The sequence below is a fragment of the Coregonus clupeaformis genome, unplaced genomic scaffold (assembly GCF_020615455.1).
Source record: "Coregonus clupeaformis isolate EN_2021a unplaced genomic scaffold, ASM2061545v1 scaf0048, whole genome shotgun sequence".
NCBI lineage: Eukaryota > Metazoa > Chordata > Actinopteri > Salmoniformes > Salmonidae > Coregonus > Coregonus clupeaformis.
The window spans coordinates 182,852-199,365 of record NW_025533503.1 but is presented as its reverse complement, the minus strand read 5'-3'; the positions used below and the strand labels follow the sequence as shown (position 1 = coordinate 199,365).

General features: G+C 44.4%; 1 protein-coding gene across 1 annotated transcript; it reads right to left on the bottom strand.

Annotated features, from left to right (window-relative positions):
- Positions 1-202: 202 nt before the first annotated feature.
- LOC123483223 (E3 ubiquitin-protein ligase TRIM47-like) lies at positions 203-2,703 on the bottom strand. Its single transcript, XM_045212747.1, has 2 exons — positions 2,107-2,703; positions 203-385 (listed from the first exon to the last, which is right to left on the bottom strand). The coding sequence occupies exons 1-2, from the start codon at positions 2,701-2,703 to the stop codon at positions 203-205; spliced, it is 780 nt and encodes a 259-aa protein (XP_045068682.1).
- Positions 2,704-16,514: the final 13,811 nt, after the last annotated feature.

Here is a 16,514-nt window from a genome sequence, read left to right as displayed (position 1 = left end):
GTCAAGGTTACTCATGGTTATGTGATGAGGTAGCCCCGCCTTCGACTTCAAAATCAGTGTCAGCCTAATGGGGAATGACCTCTTGGTGTAACGGTCAAGATGTTGGTTTCTCCCTCAGTAGACCTGGGTTCATATCCCACCGGTTACATTAAGCAGTCTATTCTCTGAAAGGGGTCCAGACAGCCTGTTCCCAACAGTGGGGTCAGTGGGATTGGATAGGGGCATCTCTCTCTCTCTGACTGGAGTAGAGAAGTGAAATGGTGTGTCTCCTCTGGTCAACAATACTCACCTTGAGAGACTTTACAGCCTGTTGGAGCTCCTTCAGCTCCTTCTCTCTCTCCTGGAATCTCTGCTGGACCTTCTGCTGACTCATCCCCAGCTGTCTCTGTGGAGAATCACTCTTCAATGAGCTATCAAGCTTTATTTGTCCAGTAGATCAATAGTATAGTAATGGGACATAGGGCCCATAGAAGTTAGGGATTAATATGTTGAGGAAGTGTCTGTGTGAAATTATATTATTATATTGTTATGTGAATGATTATAGTTTAAACAGTGCACAAAACAGGGGAGCTGATTGGGTGTTTGATAACGAATGATAATGGTGTTTGATAACGAATGATAATGATGTTTGATAATGAATGATAATGGTGTTTGACTTTAGAAAATGGTGATACATTTGGAGACTCTGGGTTAACATATCTATATACTCAAGGTTTGTGTTCATATTTGTTCTGCCGTGGATTGATTTCACTTGAATGATCTCATATTCAAACAGCCTTAGTTCCTACTGTACAGTGCCTTGTGAAAGTATTCACCCCCCTTGGCATTTTTCCTATTTTGTTGCCTTACAACCTGGAATTAAAATGTTTTTTTTGTGGGTTTGTATCATTTGATTTACACAACATGCCTAACACTTTGAAGATGCAAAATATTTTTGTGTGTGAAACAAACAAGAAATAAGACCAAAAAAAAGAAAACTTGAGCGTGCATAACTATTCACCCCCCCAAAGTCAATACTTTGTAGAGCCACCTTTTGCAGCAATTATAGCTGCAAGTCTCTTGGGGTATGTCTCTATAAGCTTGGCACATCTAGCCACTGGCAAAACTGCTCCAGCTCCTTCAAGTTGGATGGGTTCCTCTGGTGTACAGCAATCTTTAAGTCATACCGCAGATTCTCAATTGGATTGAGGTCTTGGCTTTGACTAGGCCATTCCAAGACATTTAAATGTTTCCCCTTAAATCACTTGAGTGTTGCTTTAGCAGTATGCGTAGGGTCATTGTCCTGCTGGAAGGTGAACCTCTGTCCCAGTCTCAAATCTCTGGAAGACTGAAACAGGTTTCCCTCAACAATTTCCCTGTATTTAGCGCCATTCATCATTCCTTCAATTCTGACCAGTTTCCCAGTCCCTGCTGATGAAAAACATCCCCACAGCATGATGCTGCCACCACCATGCTTCACTGTGGGGATGGGGTTCTCGGGGTGATGAGAGGTGTTGGGTTTGCGCCAGACATAGCGTTTTTCTTGATGGCCAAAAAGCTCAATTTGAGTCTCATCTGACCAGAGTTCCTTCTTTCATATGTTTGGGGAGTCTCCCACATGCCTTTTAGCGAACACCAAACGTGTGGTAATGCCTTTTTTCTGGCCGCTCTTCCGTAAAGCACAGCTCTGTGGAGTGTACGGCTTAAAGTGGTCCTATGGACAGATACCCCAATCTACGCTGTGGAACTTTGCAGCTCCTTCAGGGTTATATTTGGTCTCTGTTGCTTCTCTGATTAATGCCCTCCTTGCCTGGTCCGTGAGTTTTGATGGGCGGCCCTCTCTTGGCAGGTTTAATGTGGTGCCATATTCATATGCACGTACCACTTTTCCGTTATATATTTTTTAGAATGATTTGAAACAAGTTATTTTTTTTTCATTCCACTTCACCAATTTGGACTATTTTGTGTATGTCCGTTACATGAAATCCAAATAAAAATCCATTTAAATTACAGGTTGTAATGCAACAAAATAGGATAAATGCCAAGGGGGATGAAAACTTTTGCAAGGCACTGTATCTTTAATTCTTTGTTTATCAGACAGTCACCAACAAGTAGTTCTGGTCTTACCTGTTTTTCAGTCCTCTCTGCTGCTGCTGACACTGTATCATGGCCTTTATGTTCATCCATTGTACACAGCATACAGATACACTGCTGATCGGTACGACAGTAAACCTCCAGCAGTTTGTCATGATGAGAGCAGATCTTCTCCTGTAGTTGTGCGGTGGCTTTAACCAGCTTGTGCTTCTTCAAAGCAGGAGATTCATAGTGAGATTGGTGGTGAGTCTCACAGTAAGAAGCCAAACACGTCAGACAGGACATGAGGGCTTTCCGCTTTCTGGTCCCAGTGCAGACATCACACGCCACATCTCCAGGTCCAGCATAGCACAGAGCAGGAGGGGGAGCAGCCTGGAGTCCAGTCTTCTTCAGTTTCTCCACCATCTCAGCCAACATGTTATTTTTCCTCAGAGTAGGCCTTGGAGTGAAGGTCTCTCTGCACTGAGGACAGCTATAGACCCCTTTCAGAACATCCTGATCCCAGCAGCCCTCAATACAGCTTCTACAGTAACTGTGTCCACAGGGGATGGTGACCGGCTCCTTCAGTAGATCCAGACAGACAGAACAACAGAACTGGTCCTGGTCCAGCAGATCTCTGTGCTGAGCCATTTGGACGGTTGTTCACTCTCACACAGACAGATGACACAGAGACTCAGATCAGTTTCGTTTCCTCAGAAGAAAGTTTGTGGGACTTCCTGGTTCTGCCAGAAGGGTGGGGTTAGAGGGAGGGAGGGGTTAGAGGGATAGGGAGAGAGAGAGAGAGAGAGAGAGAGAGAGAGAGAGAGAGAGAGAGAGAGAGAGAGAGAGAGAGAGAGAGAGAGAGAGAGAGAGAGAGAGAGAGAGAGAGAGAGAGAGAGAGAGAGAGAGAACTGTACACAATGTTAATAGGTTAGGGCCCTTAATATGGAAAACATTAAGTAGAGTGGTTAGAATATATAAAGGGTAACAGTTTCTATGAAGTACATATGTATAATGCTTTTAATGAATTGTGTAATGCCTTAAACTTATGTGCTATGACACTAACTATAAGCATCCATAATAACAAATACGTGGTTGTAAAACTGTACAATGTGTTATAGATAATTAGCTACAATGGGGGAGGGAGGACTTGAAATGGATACAATGTACTGTAGCTGAAATGAATACCGTATGTATTGACTGATCATTGAGAATGATGTAACACTTTACATTACAGTGTGTTTATTGGTGTGTAATTATTTCTGTTAGTACAGTGGTGTAAAAGTACTGTGATGCCTCATTCTTACACTGTACTAGCAGCAGTAACCCTAACCCTAACTCTAACTCTAACTAACTCTAACCCTGGGATCGAAATGCTACTTTGACACTGACAAACTGAGAATCAGAGATCAATAAAAACGACCTTGTCTTGAATCCATCAATAGCCGAGGCCTAGGTGTGTGGAGACACATATTGTAGGCTACAATATGAGGAGGAAATTATAGTCCTAAAAATGCTTTCCAGTTTCACTGACTCACCCAATGATGCACAGCTCCCTCACTGGTGATGGCCGATGCACTCGTGCCAAAAGCCTATCTCTCTCTCTCTTCTTTGTAAAACAATATTTGGAAGTTGATCAAATATTTTGGTGGCCTCCAGCATAGAGTCTAAATAAATGATGAAGTGCAACGCTTGAGAAATGAGAGTTCAGGCTCCTGTCTATCAGAGCAGAGAGAGAGATCATAGAAAGTGAATCTCATTCTAGTTACATTTGAAGTCGGAAGTTTACATACACCTTAGCCAAATACATTTCAACTCAGTTGATCAGAGCAGAGAGGGAGAGAGAGAGATCGTAGAAAGTGAATGTCATTGTCACGACTTCGGCCGATGCTGCCTCTCCTCCTTGTTCGGGCAGGCTTCGTTGTTTGTCGTCACCGGCGTACTAACCACTGCCGCCCCAATCATCATCACAATTGTCTTGTCTTGTCAATCACACACACCTGGTTCCTATCCCCTAATTAGTCAGTGTATAAGTGTTCCCTCTACCCCCTTGTCCTTGTGGGGGATTGTTAATGGTGAGAGTAGTGGAGCTCGGTGGAGCTACTCATAACATTGTGTTGCCAGGGTAGATTTCCCCCCTGTGCCTATGTATTATTGGATTCCGTTACAGTGTATTTGCCAGGGATGTTAGTTTGCCCTGTGCCTGTTTCGTTGATCGCTATTGGAGCGCATTTGTGTGTCAAAGTAGGAATAAACTCTGTATTCGGTGATTACCCTCCTGCGCCTGACTCCTTCCACCACACTCATCACAGTCATTCTAGTTATGTGAGAGATCCAGGCGTGCTTCTCACACAGCCACCGTCACGCCACGGCCACGCGTTTGGCTCCAACATATACTATGCCCACATACTCTAGTGTAGCTGTGGGGCTTACAAGTCTGAATTTCTCACAGCCTAATTTTCAAGACATCAATGTACAGCAACATTTTTAGGTGTCACTGCAGAACACCCTCCATATGCATATGAACACATACTCAGAGGTGGGGCTTACAAGACTCACATTTCATACACTCAGAGGTGGGGCTTCCAATACTCACATTTCATATACTCAGAGGTGGGGCTTCCAATACTCACATTTCATATACTCAGAGGTGGGGCTTCCAATACTCACATTTCATATACTCAGAGGTGGGGCTTACAATACTCACATTTCATATACTCAGAGGTGGGGCTTACAATACTCACATTTCATATACTCAGAGGTGGGGCTTACAATACTCACATTTCATATACTTTTCAAGACATCACTGTAGGACAAACATTTGATTTGATTTCAGAATATACTTCAAATAAAATAAATCAATGTATGCTACAGCAGAACACATATTATAGTATATAGGCCTCCTGCCTATCTGATAATATGAAGCGCAAATTCAGATTAACTTCACAGGACAAAACAAGTTTGTAAAGTTTTCCAGAACCTTCCACAACACGGCCATTTCCTGGTGCGTCTTCTCCTCCCTATCTCTTGTTTTGCTCCTGGTGTCTGTGTCACATCTGGGTCCTTTAGCAATCCATGACCTCACATAGGGGACTGGGTTGAATTTGGTCAGGGGTGGGCCAACAAGGTTCAGAAAGAGTAGCCCTGATATGGTGGAGGTATGCAGAGAGGCGCGGGTTGAGGTGCAAATCAGATTCATTTGAGAAAATCCCAGCTGGCCTTCTGCACTGGAGATGGGGATGGTGCTGACCACCATCAACATCTCTTTAAGTCCATCTAGAGATGGGGATGGTGCTGACCACCATCAACATCTCTTTAAGTCCATCTGGAGATGGGGATGGTGCTGACCACCATCAACATCTCTTTAAGTCCATCTTTAAGTCCATCAACATCTCTTTAAGTCCATCTGGAAAGTCTCCTTTATCATTACCATCAGTGTCCCTGTACTGCCTGTAGGCCCGTATGACCGTACGTGGACTGTCAATGCCAAACCTCTGGCAGAGAGATTCTATCACTGTTTCTCCATACAGTGCTCCTGCATCCTCTGGCCAGTATTGAGCATAAAGCACCTTCAGCTCCTCTATGAACTGGCTGTATCCTGTATTGTCCACTGGTGACTGCCCTGTGTGCAGTAATAACACCATCACTTCCCTGGTGACTGCCCTGTGTGCAGTAATTATACCCTCACTTCCTTGGTGACTGCCCTGTGTGCAGTAATAACACCCTCACTTCCCTGGTGACTGCCCTGTGTGCAGTAATAACACCCTCACTTCCCTGGTGACTGCCCTGTGTGCAGTAATAACACCATCACTTCCCTGGTGACTGCCCTGTGTGCAGTAATAACACCCTCACTTGAAGTTGTAGTGTCGAGTCAATGTTGCTAATTATTGCTCTGAAACAAAGGAGTCCGCTTATACTGAGCTTTGATCATAAGTTTTATTTATATCACAAGATTTCAGCATAAGTTTACAGATGTATATAGCATCCGGAGAACAGAGTCCCAAAAGAATAAGTCTGTTCTGATCTTCTTTGTTCAAACCCAGTACTTATAATCTTTCCCAAAATATGGGGGGTTCCCCATACTGACCAATCCCCTGTCTACAACACACAGACTACCTCTGTTCTATGGGGTGTCCCTCTAAAACGGCTCCCTCTGAAACTGAATAAACATCCTCTCAGGTTCCACTTGAAAACATTAGCAAAGTCATAATTCATCATACACTACAAAGTGCTTGTGAAGAGCCGGGTAATTTCTAATTTTTTGGGCCATTGTTTGGGCATGTTCAAAACCCTTTATTCTGAGGGCTGTTTGTTGCTTTTTTACCTCTGAGGCAGAACATGTTACTGTACATTCCACCCACTCCTTTGCTAGTTTCAACCCTCCAGTCTTTTCCGGGCCCAAGCTCCCTACCTTTTTGCATGTTGTACAGCCCAGCTTTGAATTTTGCATAAATTTGCTTGGTCTTGAACTGAGCCTCTGTCCAAATTGCACCTGCTCCGGGCATGAAATGAATGCAATGTACTGTATGTGAAATGAATACTGTATGTATTGACTGATCATTGAGAATGATGTAACACTTTACATTACAGTGTGTTTATTGGTGTGTAATTATTCCTGTTAGTACAGTGGTGTAAAAGTACTGTGATGCCTCATTCTTACACTGTACTAGCAGCAGTAACCCTAGCCAGTAATAAGGCTACTGTAATGGAAAGTGTTACAGGAAATATAAAGGAAGGATTTATACATGCCATCTATGATATACTGTATGTAATGATATGTCTATGTCTTCTATATGGTGTTCTATACTGTATGTAATGATATGTCTATGTCTTCTCTATGGTGTTCTATACTGTATGTAATGATATGTCTATGTCTTCTATATGGTGTTCTATACTATATGTAATGATATGTCTATGTCTTCTATATGGTGTTCTATACTGTATGTAATGATATGTCTATGTCTTCTAGATGGTGTTCTATACTGTATGTAATGATATGTCTATGTCTTCTATATGGTGTTCTATACTGTATGTAATGATATGTCTATGTCTTCTATATGGTGTTCTATACTGTATGTAATGATATGTCTATGTCTTCTAGATGGTGTTCTATACTCTATGTAATGATATGTCTATGTCTTCTAGATGGTGTTCTATACTGTTTGTAATGATATGTCTATGTCTTCTATATGGTGTTCTATACTCTATGTAATGATATGTCTATGTCTTCTAGATGGTGTTCTATACTGTATGTAATGATATGTCTATGTCTTCTATATGGTGTTCTATACTCTATGTAATGATATGTCTATGTCTTCTATATGGTGTTCTATACTGTATGTAATGATATGTCTATGTCTTCTATATGGTGTTCTATACTGTATGTAATGATATGTCTATGTCTTCTATATGGTGTTCTATACTGTATGTAATGATATGTCTATGTCTTCTAGATGGTGTTCTATACTGTATGTAATGATATGTCTATGTCTTCTAGATGGTGTTCTATACTGTATGTAATGATATGTCTATGTCTTCTAGATGGTGTTCTATACTGTATGTAATGATATGTCTATGTCTTCTAGATGGTGTTCTATACTGTATGTAATGATATGTCTATGTCTTCTAGATGGTGTTCTATACTGTATGTAATGATATGTCTATGTCTTCTAGATGGTGTTCTATACTGTATGTAATGATATGTCTATGTCTTCTAGATGGAGTTCTATACTGTATGTAATGATATGTCTATGTCTTCTAGATGGTGTTCTATACTGTATGTAATGATATGTCTATGTCTTCTATATGGTGTTCTATACTGTATGTAATGATATGTCTATGTCTTCTAGATGGAGTTCTATACTGTATGTAATGATATGTCTATGTCTTCTAGATGGTGTTCTATACTGTATGTAATGATATGTCTATGTCTTCTATATGGTGTTCTATACTGTATGTAATGATATGTCTATGTCTTCTAGATGGTGTTCTATACTGTATGAATTCTGAGGATTTAAAATATGAATCTATAATCATGCTTCCCTTTCAATGTCAATGTGTATTTGTAACATTCTAACCCTGTTTACAATAGTGGTTTGACAAAGAAGCTTTCTCCAAAACGTGTCAGCAAGTAATATCACTGAAGGGAATTAATCTGCCGTCCTGCACCTTATTTTACAAACAGTGAGCAGGAGAGGGTGGTGACCTGGGGGATCTGAGGTACTGGAATGCATAAAAATATATATATCCTTTATGATAAAGCATTGCATTCATATCATCACATTTGGGTAGTGGCATAGAGCAGTAGAGTAGAGGCACTTCCAGAAGTTGGACACATGGGGGACATTTTTAGTAGCATAATGGCCGAGAAAATGTTGGCCTTTTAGAAACGCATATCATGCAATTCTATGTCATTTTACATGACGAGACTTTGGTAGAGTATTTGTTAATACCACACAAATGATGGAAATGGCAGGCTACACTGACAAACTGAGAATCAGAGATCAATAAAAAACACCTTGTCTTGAATCCATCAATAGCCGAGGCCTAGGTGTGTGGAGACACTTATTGTAGGCTACAATATGAGGAGGAAATTATAGTCCTAAAAATGCTTTCCAGTTTCACTGACTCGCCCAATGATGCACAGCTCCCTCACTGGTGATGGCCAATGCACTCGTGCCAAAAGCCTCTCTCTCTCTCTCTTTTGTAAAACAATAAGTTGATCCAATATTTTGGTGGCCTCCAGCATAGAGTCTAAATAAATGATGAAGTGCATCGCTTGAGAGAAGAGAGTTCAGGCTCCTGTCTATCAGAGCAGAGAGAGAGATCATAGAAAGTGAATCTCATTCTAGTTACATTTGAAGTCGGAAGTTTACATACACCTTAGCCAAATACATTTCAACTCAGTTTATCAGAGCAGAGAGGGAGAGAGATCGTAGAAAGTGAATGTCATTGTCACGACTTCGGCCGATGCTGCCTCTCCTCCTTGTTCGGGCAGGCTTCGGCGTTCGTCGTCACCGGCTTACTAACCACTGCTGCCCCAATCATCATCACAATTGTCTTGTCTTGTCAATCACACACACCTGGTTCCTATCCCCTAATTAGTCAGTGTATAAGTGTTCCCTCTACCCCCTTGTCCTTGTGGGGGATTGTTAATTGTGAGAGTAGTGTAGCTCGGTGGAGCTACTCATAACATTGTGTTGCCAGGGTAGATTTCCCCCCTGTGCCTATGTATTATTGGATTCCGTTACAGTGTATTTGCCAGGGATGTTAGTTTGCCCTGTGCCTGTTTCGTTGATCGCTATTGGAGCGCATTTGTGTGTCAACGTAGGAATAAACTCTGTATTCGGTGATTACCCTCCTGCGCCTGACTCCTTCCACCACACTCATCACAGTCATTCTAGTTATGTGAGAGATACAGGCGTGCTTCTCACACAGCCACCGTCACGCGTCGGCCACGCGTTGGTCTCCAACATATACTATGCCCACATACTCTAGTGTAGCTGTGGGGCTTACAAGTCTGAATTTCTTACAGCCTAATTTTCAAGACATCAATGTACAGCAACATTTTTAGGCGTCACTGCAGAACACCCTCCATATGCATATGAACACATACTCAGAGGTGGGGCTTACAAGACTCACATTTCATATACTCAGAGGTGGGGCTTACAAGACTCACATTTCATATACTCAGAGGTGGGGCTTACAAGACTCACATTTCATATACTCAGAGGTGGGGCTTACAATACTCACATTTCATATACTCAGAGGTGGGGCTTACAATACTCACATTTCATATATAGGCCTCCTGCCTATCTGATAATATGAAGAGCATATTCAGATTAACTTCACAGTACAGAACAAGTTTGTAAAGTTTTCCAGAACCTCCCACAACACGGCCATTTCCTGGTGCGTCTTCTCCTCCCCATCTCTTGTTTTGCTCCTGGTGTCTGTGACACATCTGGGTCCTTTAGCAATCCATGACCTCACATAGGGGACTGGGTTGAATTTGGTCAGGGGTGGGCCAACAAGGTTCAGAAAGAGTAGCCCTGATATGGTGGAGGTATGCAGAGAGGTGCGGGTTGAGGTGCAAATCAGATTCATTTGAGAAAATCCCTGCTGGCCTTCTGCACTGGAGATGAGGATGGTGCTGACCACCATCAACATCTCTTTAAGTCCATCTGGAAAGTCTCCTTTATCATTACCATCAGTGTCCCTCTACTGCCTGTAGGCCCGTATGACCGTACGTGGACTGCCAATGCCAAACCTCTGGCAGAGAGATTCTATCACTGTTTCTCCATACAGTGCTCCTGCATCCTCTGGCCTGTATTGAGCATAAAGCACCTTCAGCTCCTCTATGAACTGGCTGTATCCTGTATTGTCCACTGGTGACTGCCCTGTGTGCAGTAATAACACCCTCACTTCCCTGGTGACTGCCCTGTGTGCAGTAATAACACCCTCACTTCCCTGGTGACTGCCCTGTGTGCAGTAATAACACCCTCACTTCCCTGGTGACTGCCCTGTGTGCATTAAAAACACCCTCACTTCCCTGGTGACTGCCCTGTGTGCAGTAATAACACCCTCACTTCCCTGGTGACTGCCCTGTGTGCAGTAATAACACCATCACTTCCCTGGTGACTGCCCTGTGTGCAGTAATAACACCATCACTTCCCTGGTGACTGCCCTGTGTGCAGTAATAACACCCTCACTTCCCTGGTGACTGCCCTGTGTGCAGTAATAACACCCTCACTTCCCTGGTGACTGCCCTGTGTGTCTCTCTTTTGGAGCTCAAGTGACAATTCAGATATGTGTGATGCACTTCAACAACTAAGACCTAGATTGTTAACAAACGCATGCGAGGATATCCGCATGGCAAGGCCACTATAGCTCTGACGGGTCACGCCGTCACGGGAGGCATCCTCAGATCACCATTATTTTGTCCGTAAAGGTTAATGAGCCATATTTGTTTATGGTCCAATAACATATTTAAAATAATCTATCTACCTTGCGTATCTGTTTGGACAATTTGCACATTCGGATTGAAATTACTGTTAATTAATATCATCACCCCTTTTGAGTTTCTTAGCCCATGGGAGAAGTATATTTCGCCCCCCCCAGTCCTTTTTCCACCCAACTTCATCTAGAATTGTTGAATGGGTTTCCTGTAAACAATAGATATTATATTCCTTCTCTTTGAGCCATGTAAATATTGTTCTTCTTTTGTTAGTATCTGCTAAGCCATTACAATTATAACTGGCTATTACAATTATAAGCTTTGAATGTTGCTTGACAAGCCAGGGGTTATACGTTTGTTTGGTCTTGAACTGAGCCTCCGTCCAAATTGCACCTGCTCCGGGCACTGTCCCCCCGTGCACTTCGTAGGTTGATGGACATATGTACAAATAAGAGAGCAGGTCTGTAATCAGTGGGGAAGGATTAGGATGATTGCACAGAAGGATCACCGCGCTTTTACATGATGGTGTTTCTGGGAGGCTGGAGAAATAACCAGGAGGCAACTTGATTTAACTCTGATCGCTTTTTTAAATGTTTACAGTGCAAACAGTAAACAAATTGTATAAATAATGCGTGAGGTACCGGAGCCGGGCAAATAGGTGCTGGAACAAATGAGGTCAAATCTGAGAGGTGCCGGATCCGGCTCAAATTAAGCACTGGAACCCAGGTCTGGAGTGTATGATGTTGGTGTATTGGTACTGAATATACCATAGATGGAGACAAGACTGATTGGAACAGAACCAGTGAGACCCAGACCAAGACTCAACCACTAGAGACCTCTAGACCCAAGTGTCCAACCTGTAAGGAGACCTAGACCAGTTTAAATGTGTCTCACCTGTAAGGAGACCTAGACCAGTTTAAATGTGTCTAACCTGTAAGGAGACCTAGACCAGTTTAAATGTGTCTCACCTGTAAGGAGACCTAGACCAGTTTAAATGTGGACAAATGAGCCCCAGAGTGTGAACATTAATGTTAGTGTCACGCCCTGACTCAGGGGACTCGAGATATGTTGGAGTCAGGGTGTGTATGTTCTATGTTGTATATGTCTATTTCTATGTTGGCCGGTGTGGTTCCCAATCAGAGGCAGCTGTCTCTCGTTGTCTCTGATTGGGGACCATACTTAGGCAGCCATTTGGCACTAGTTAGTTGTGGGATCTTGTTCCGTGTTAACGTATGTTGTGTTGTGCTGCCTTGGACTTCACGTATCGTTTGTTTATTGTTTTGTCGTTGTGTTTGTTCGTTAATAAACATGTATGCATATCACGCTGCGCCTTGGTCCGTCCCGTCTATAAACGAACGTGACAGAAGATCCCACCAAACGAGGACCAAGCAGCGTGTCCAGGAGCAGACAACCTGGACATGGGAGGAGATCCTGGAAGGAAAGGGTTCCTGGACATGGGAGGAGATTCAGGCCGGGATGGATCGCCGTCCTTGGGAGGAGACAGTGGAGGCGCGGTATAGAGAGCCGGCCGAGGAAGAAGCCCGAGAGACAGCCCCAAGAAAACTTGGGGGGGGGGCTAAAAGGGTGGTTGGCGGAGCCTAGTGTTAGAGCAGAGCCAACTCCCCGTACTCACGCGAGGAAGCGTGTGACTGGGCAGGCTCCATGTTATGCGGAGCTACGTACTGTGTCGCTAGTGTTCCGGCACAGTCCTGTACGTCCTGTGCTAGCACCACGCACGTGTCATGCGAAGATGGGCATTTAGCCAGGACGGGGTGTGCCGGCTCAACGCTCTTGGTCTCCAGTACGCCTCCTCGGTCCCGCATATCCTGCGCCTGTTCTACGAGCTGTATCGCCAGTGCGCGTGCACAGCCCAGTGCGTCCTGTGCCAGCGCCCCGCATGTGTAGTGCGAAAGTGGGCAGCCAGCCAGGACGGGTTGTGCCAGCTCTCTGCTCCAGACCTCCAGTCTGCCTTCGCAGTCCGGTCCGGCCCGTTCCTGCTACTCGCACCAAACCAGTGGTGCGTGTTCCCAGCCCGGCCCGGCCTGTTCCTGCTCCTCGCACCAAACCAGTGGTGCGCGTCACCAGCCCGGCCCGGCCTGTTCCTGTCCCTCGCACCAAACCAGTGGTGCGCGTCTCCAGCCCGGTCCGGCCTGTTCCTGTCCCTCGCACCAAGCCAGTGGTGCGTGTCGCCAGCCCGGCCCGGCCTGTTCCTGCCCCTCGCACCAAACCAGTGATGCGCGTCGCCAGCCCGGGCCGGCCTGTTCCTGCCCCTCGCACCAAACCAGAGGTGCGCGTCGCCAGCCCGGCCTGTTCCTGTACCTCGCAACAAACCAGTGGTGCGCGTCCGGAGCCAGAGCAGTCCGCTCCACCGGTGCCCAGTTCAGCTCCGGTCAGCTGCTCCACTCCGGAGCCAGAGCAATCCGCTCCACCGGGGTCCAGTCCAGCTCCGGTCAGCGGCTCCACCCCGGAGCCAGAGCAGTCCGCTCCACCGGTGCCTGATCCAGCTCCGGTCAGCGGCTCCACTCCGGAGCCAGAGCAGTTCGATCCACCGTCGTCGGGTCCAGCTCCAGTCAGCGGTTCCAGTCCAGACCCAGAGGTCAGCCCCTCTCCAGGTTCGGGGTCTCCCACACCAGGGTCCAGACAGGGCTTGGTACTTCGTGGGAGGAAGGAGAGGGGAAGCAGCGTGCCGATGTCCAGACCAGACCAGGGGCGCAACAGGGAGGCGGAGAGTAAGTGGTGGTTACGCCCGGAGCCGGATCCGCCTCCGAGGCGGAATGCCCACCCGGCCCCTACCCTGTTATGTTTATGTGGCGCGGTCGGAGTCCGCACCTTTGGGGGGGGTACTGTCACGTCCTGACTCAGGGGACTCGTATATGTTGAGTCAGGGTGTGTATGTTCTATGTTGTATATGTCTATTTCTATGTTGGCCGGTGTGGTTCCCAATCAGAGGCAGCTGTCTCTCGTTGTCTCTGATTGGGGACCATACTTAGGCAGCCATTTGGCACTAGTTAGTTGTGGGATCTTGTTCCGTGTTAACGTATGTTGTGTTGTGCTGCCTTGGACTTCACGTATCGTTTGTTTATTGTTTTGTCGTTGTGTTTATTCGTTAATAAACATGTATGCATATCACGCTGCGCCTTGGTCCGTCCCGTCTATAAACGATCATGACAGTTAGTGTGATGATGATGCTGTCAGTACAGCATAGTGTGGTGAGTTTCAGAGTTGGTCATTAGTCCTCATGGGGGATGGTTTCATTCTATGGAGTAGCAGTGGTCTTCATGACATTGTGCATGTTTTAGATCAAATCCATTGAAGTCAACTGCACAGACTCACTAATCTACAAATCCCCTTGCATCTTAAATAATGACTCACTAAGGGGGCTTTCACACTAAATTGGTTTGGAGCGGGGTTTTTTCGAACTTGTTTGGACTGGTGTGAACACTATCCGCACTCGGGAGAGCATCAAACAATGCACCTAGGTTGGCTCAAAAAGAGTGGTCTCGTTCCGTTTCCATTCATACCCCTTGGTGCAGTAGTACCGTGGTGCGATTTGCTGCAGGTGTCAACGCAGTCCGGACCAAACACAGGAAAAGATCCAAGCGTACAATATTATTGGTTGTTTGACTGTGAACATTTGATCAAATGAACGCATTATAATAACTTGATATATCTGAAACATGTTGTGGATAGCAGTACATCTGTAAGGGGCTTAATGCAGTTGTGTTCCAGACACTAGGTGGCAGCCCATGGGGAATAAAGAAGAAAAGTTGAAGTGGACTGGGGGAGAGGAAGAAAGACTAACAACAGATGCTGTTACATCATACTGACATGATGAAAAATCAAGTAAACAGTACCTTTTGGGTTGGAGTTTATAGAGGAAGAAAAACTAACAAAAATGTAGAACCATAGTAAAGCCCAGTATGGACTATCAATACAGGTACTGTATGTAGAACCATAGTAAAGCCCAGTATGGACTACCAATACAGGTACTGTATGTAGAACCATAGTAAAGCCCAGTATGGACTATCAATACAGGTACTGTATGTAGAACCATAGTACAGCCCAGTATGGACTACCAATACAGGTACTGTATGTAGAACCATAGTAAAGCCCAGTATGGACTATCAATACAGGTACTGTATGTAGAACCATAGTACAGCCCAGTATGGACTATCAATACAGGTACTGTATGTAGAACCATAGTAAAGCCCAGTATGGACTATCAATACAGGTACTGTATGTAGAACCATAGTAAAGCCCAGTAAGGACTATCAATACAGGTACTGTTTGTAGAACCATAGTAAAGCCCAGTATGGACTATCAATACAGGTACTGTATGTAGAACCATAGTAAAGCCCAGTATGGACTACCAATACAGGTACTGTATGTAGAACCATAGTAAAGCCCAGTAAGGACTATCAATACAGGTACTGTTTGTAGAACCACAGTAAAGCCCAGTATGGACTACCAATACAGGCACTGAAAGGTGTTGAGTAGAGAGAGAGAGAGAGAGAGAGAGAGAGAGAGAGAGAGAGAGAGAGAGAGAGAGAGAGAGAGAGAGAGAGAGAGAGAGAGAGAGAGAGAGGGACATACAGGTAAAGTTCTGGAGATGAGGGAATATGTGTGCAGAAAGAAACCCTCCAGTATGGTTAACCCCAGTTAGGCCCAGTATGGACTATCAATACAAGTGACCATTTAGAATGTGACCCAGTTTAATGGGTCTTAACAGAACTGGGGATATCAGCCATGAAGTTGTCTAAACACAACTGGAATATAATTTGTTTGTGATTCATTGTTAATGGATTTTCCATTAGGAACACAGGGGGAAAACCTAACACAACAACACACATAACACACAACCAATAAAAACACAAAGGGGGAGGAAACCACTAAAGTCATTACCATATTGTCATTTTCTAACGACAGGGAGAACACATGTAAAATCTAGAAGACTACTTTAGATCTGGTCAAAATAAGCCTAGTGCACTATGCAGGGAACAGGGAGAGATTTGGGACAGAGACAGTAACTCCTGTATGGAAATCTTAATTCTAATGACAGTGAGCAAATCTCCAATCTCCACCCTATTCCCTATGTAGTGCACTACTTTAGATCTGGTCAGAAGTAGCCTAGTGCACTACGTAGGGAACAGGGTGTCATTTGGGCCAGAGTCAGTAACTCCCCTGGGTATGAATTCTATCTCTATCTTATCTGTCTTCTATATTATGTTCTCCTCTCCTCCTCTCTTCTCTCCTCTATTCACTCTATTCTATCATCCACACCACATGCCAGCTTCAACACAATCCATTTACAAGTTAAAGACACACCTTGGAATAAATAGCAAAGGAAAACTACTACTAGATGTATTTTTTATTTCCCATCACCATGAATCATATTTAATAACTGAACAGTAGCAGACCTAACTTCATCTGTTCCTGACTCTAGATAGTGGATTAAAAAGACCATCAATCTCCAATGATATTAAAGTAAAATTCTGAACATTACTGATAT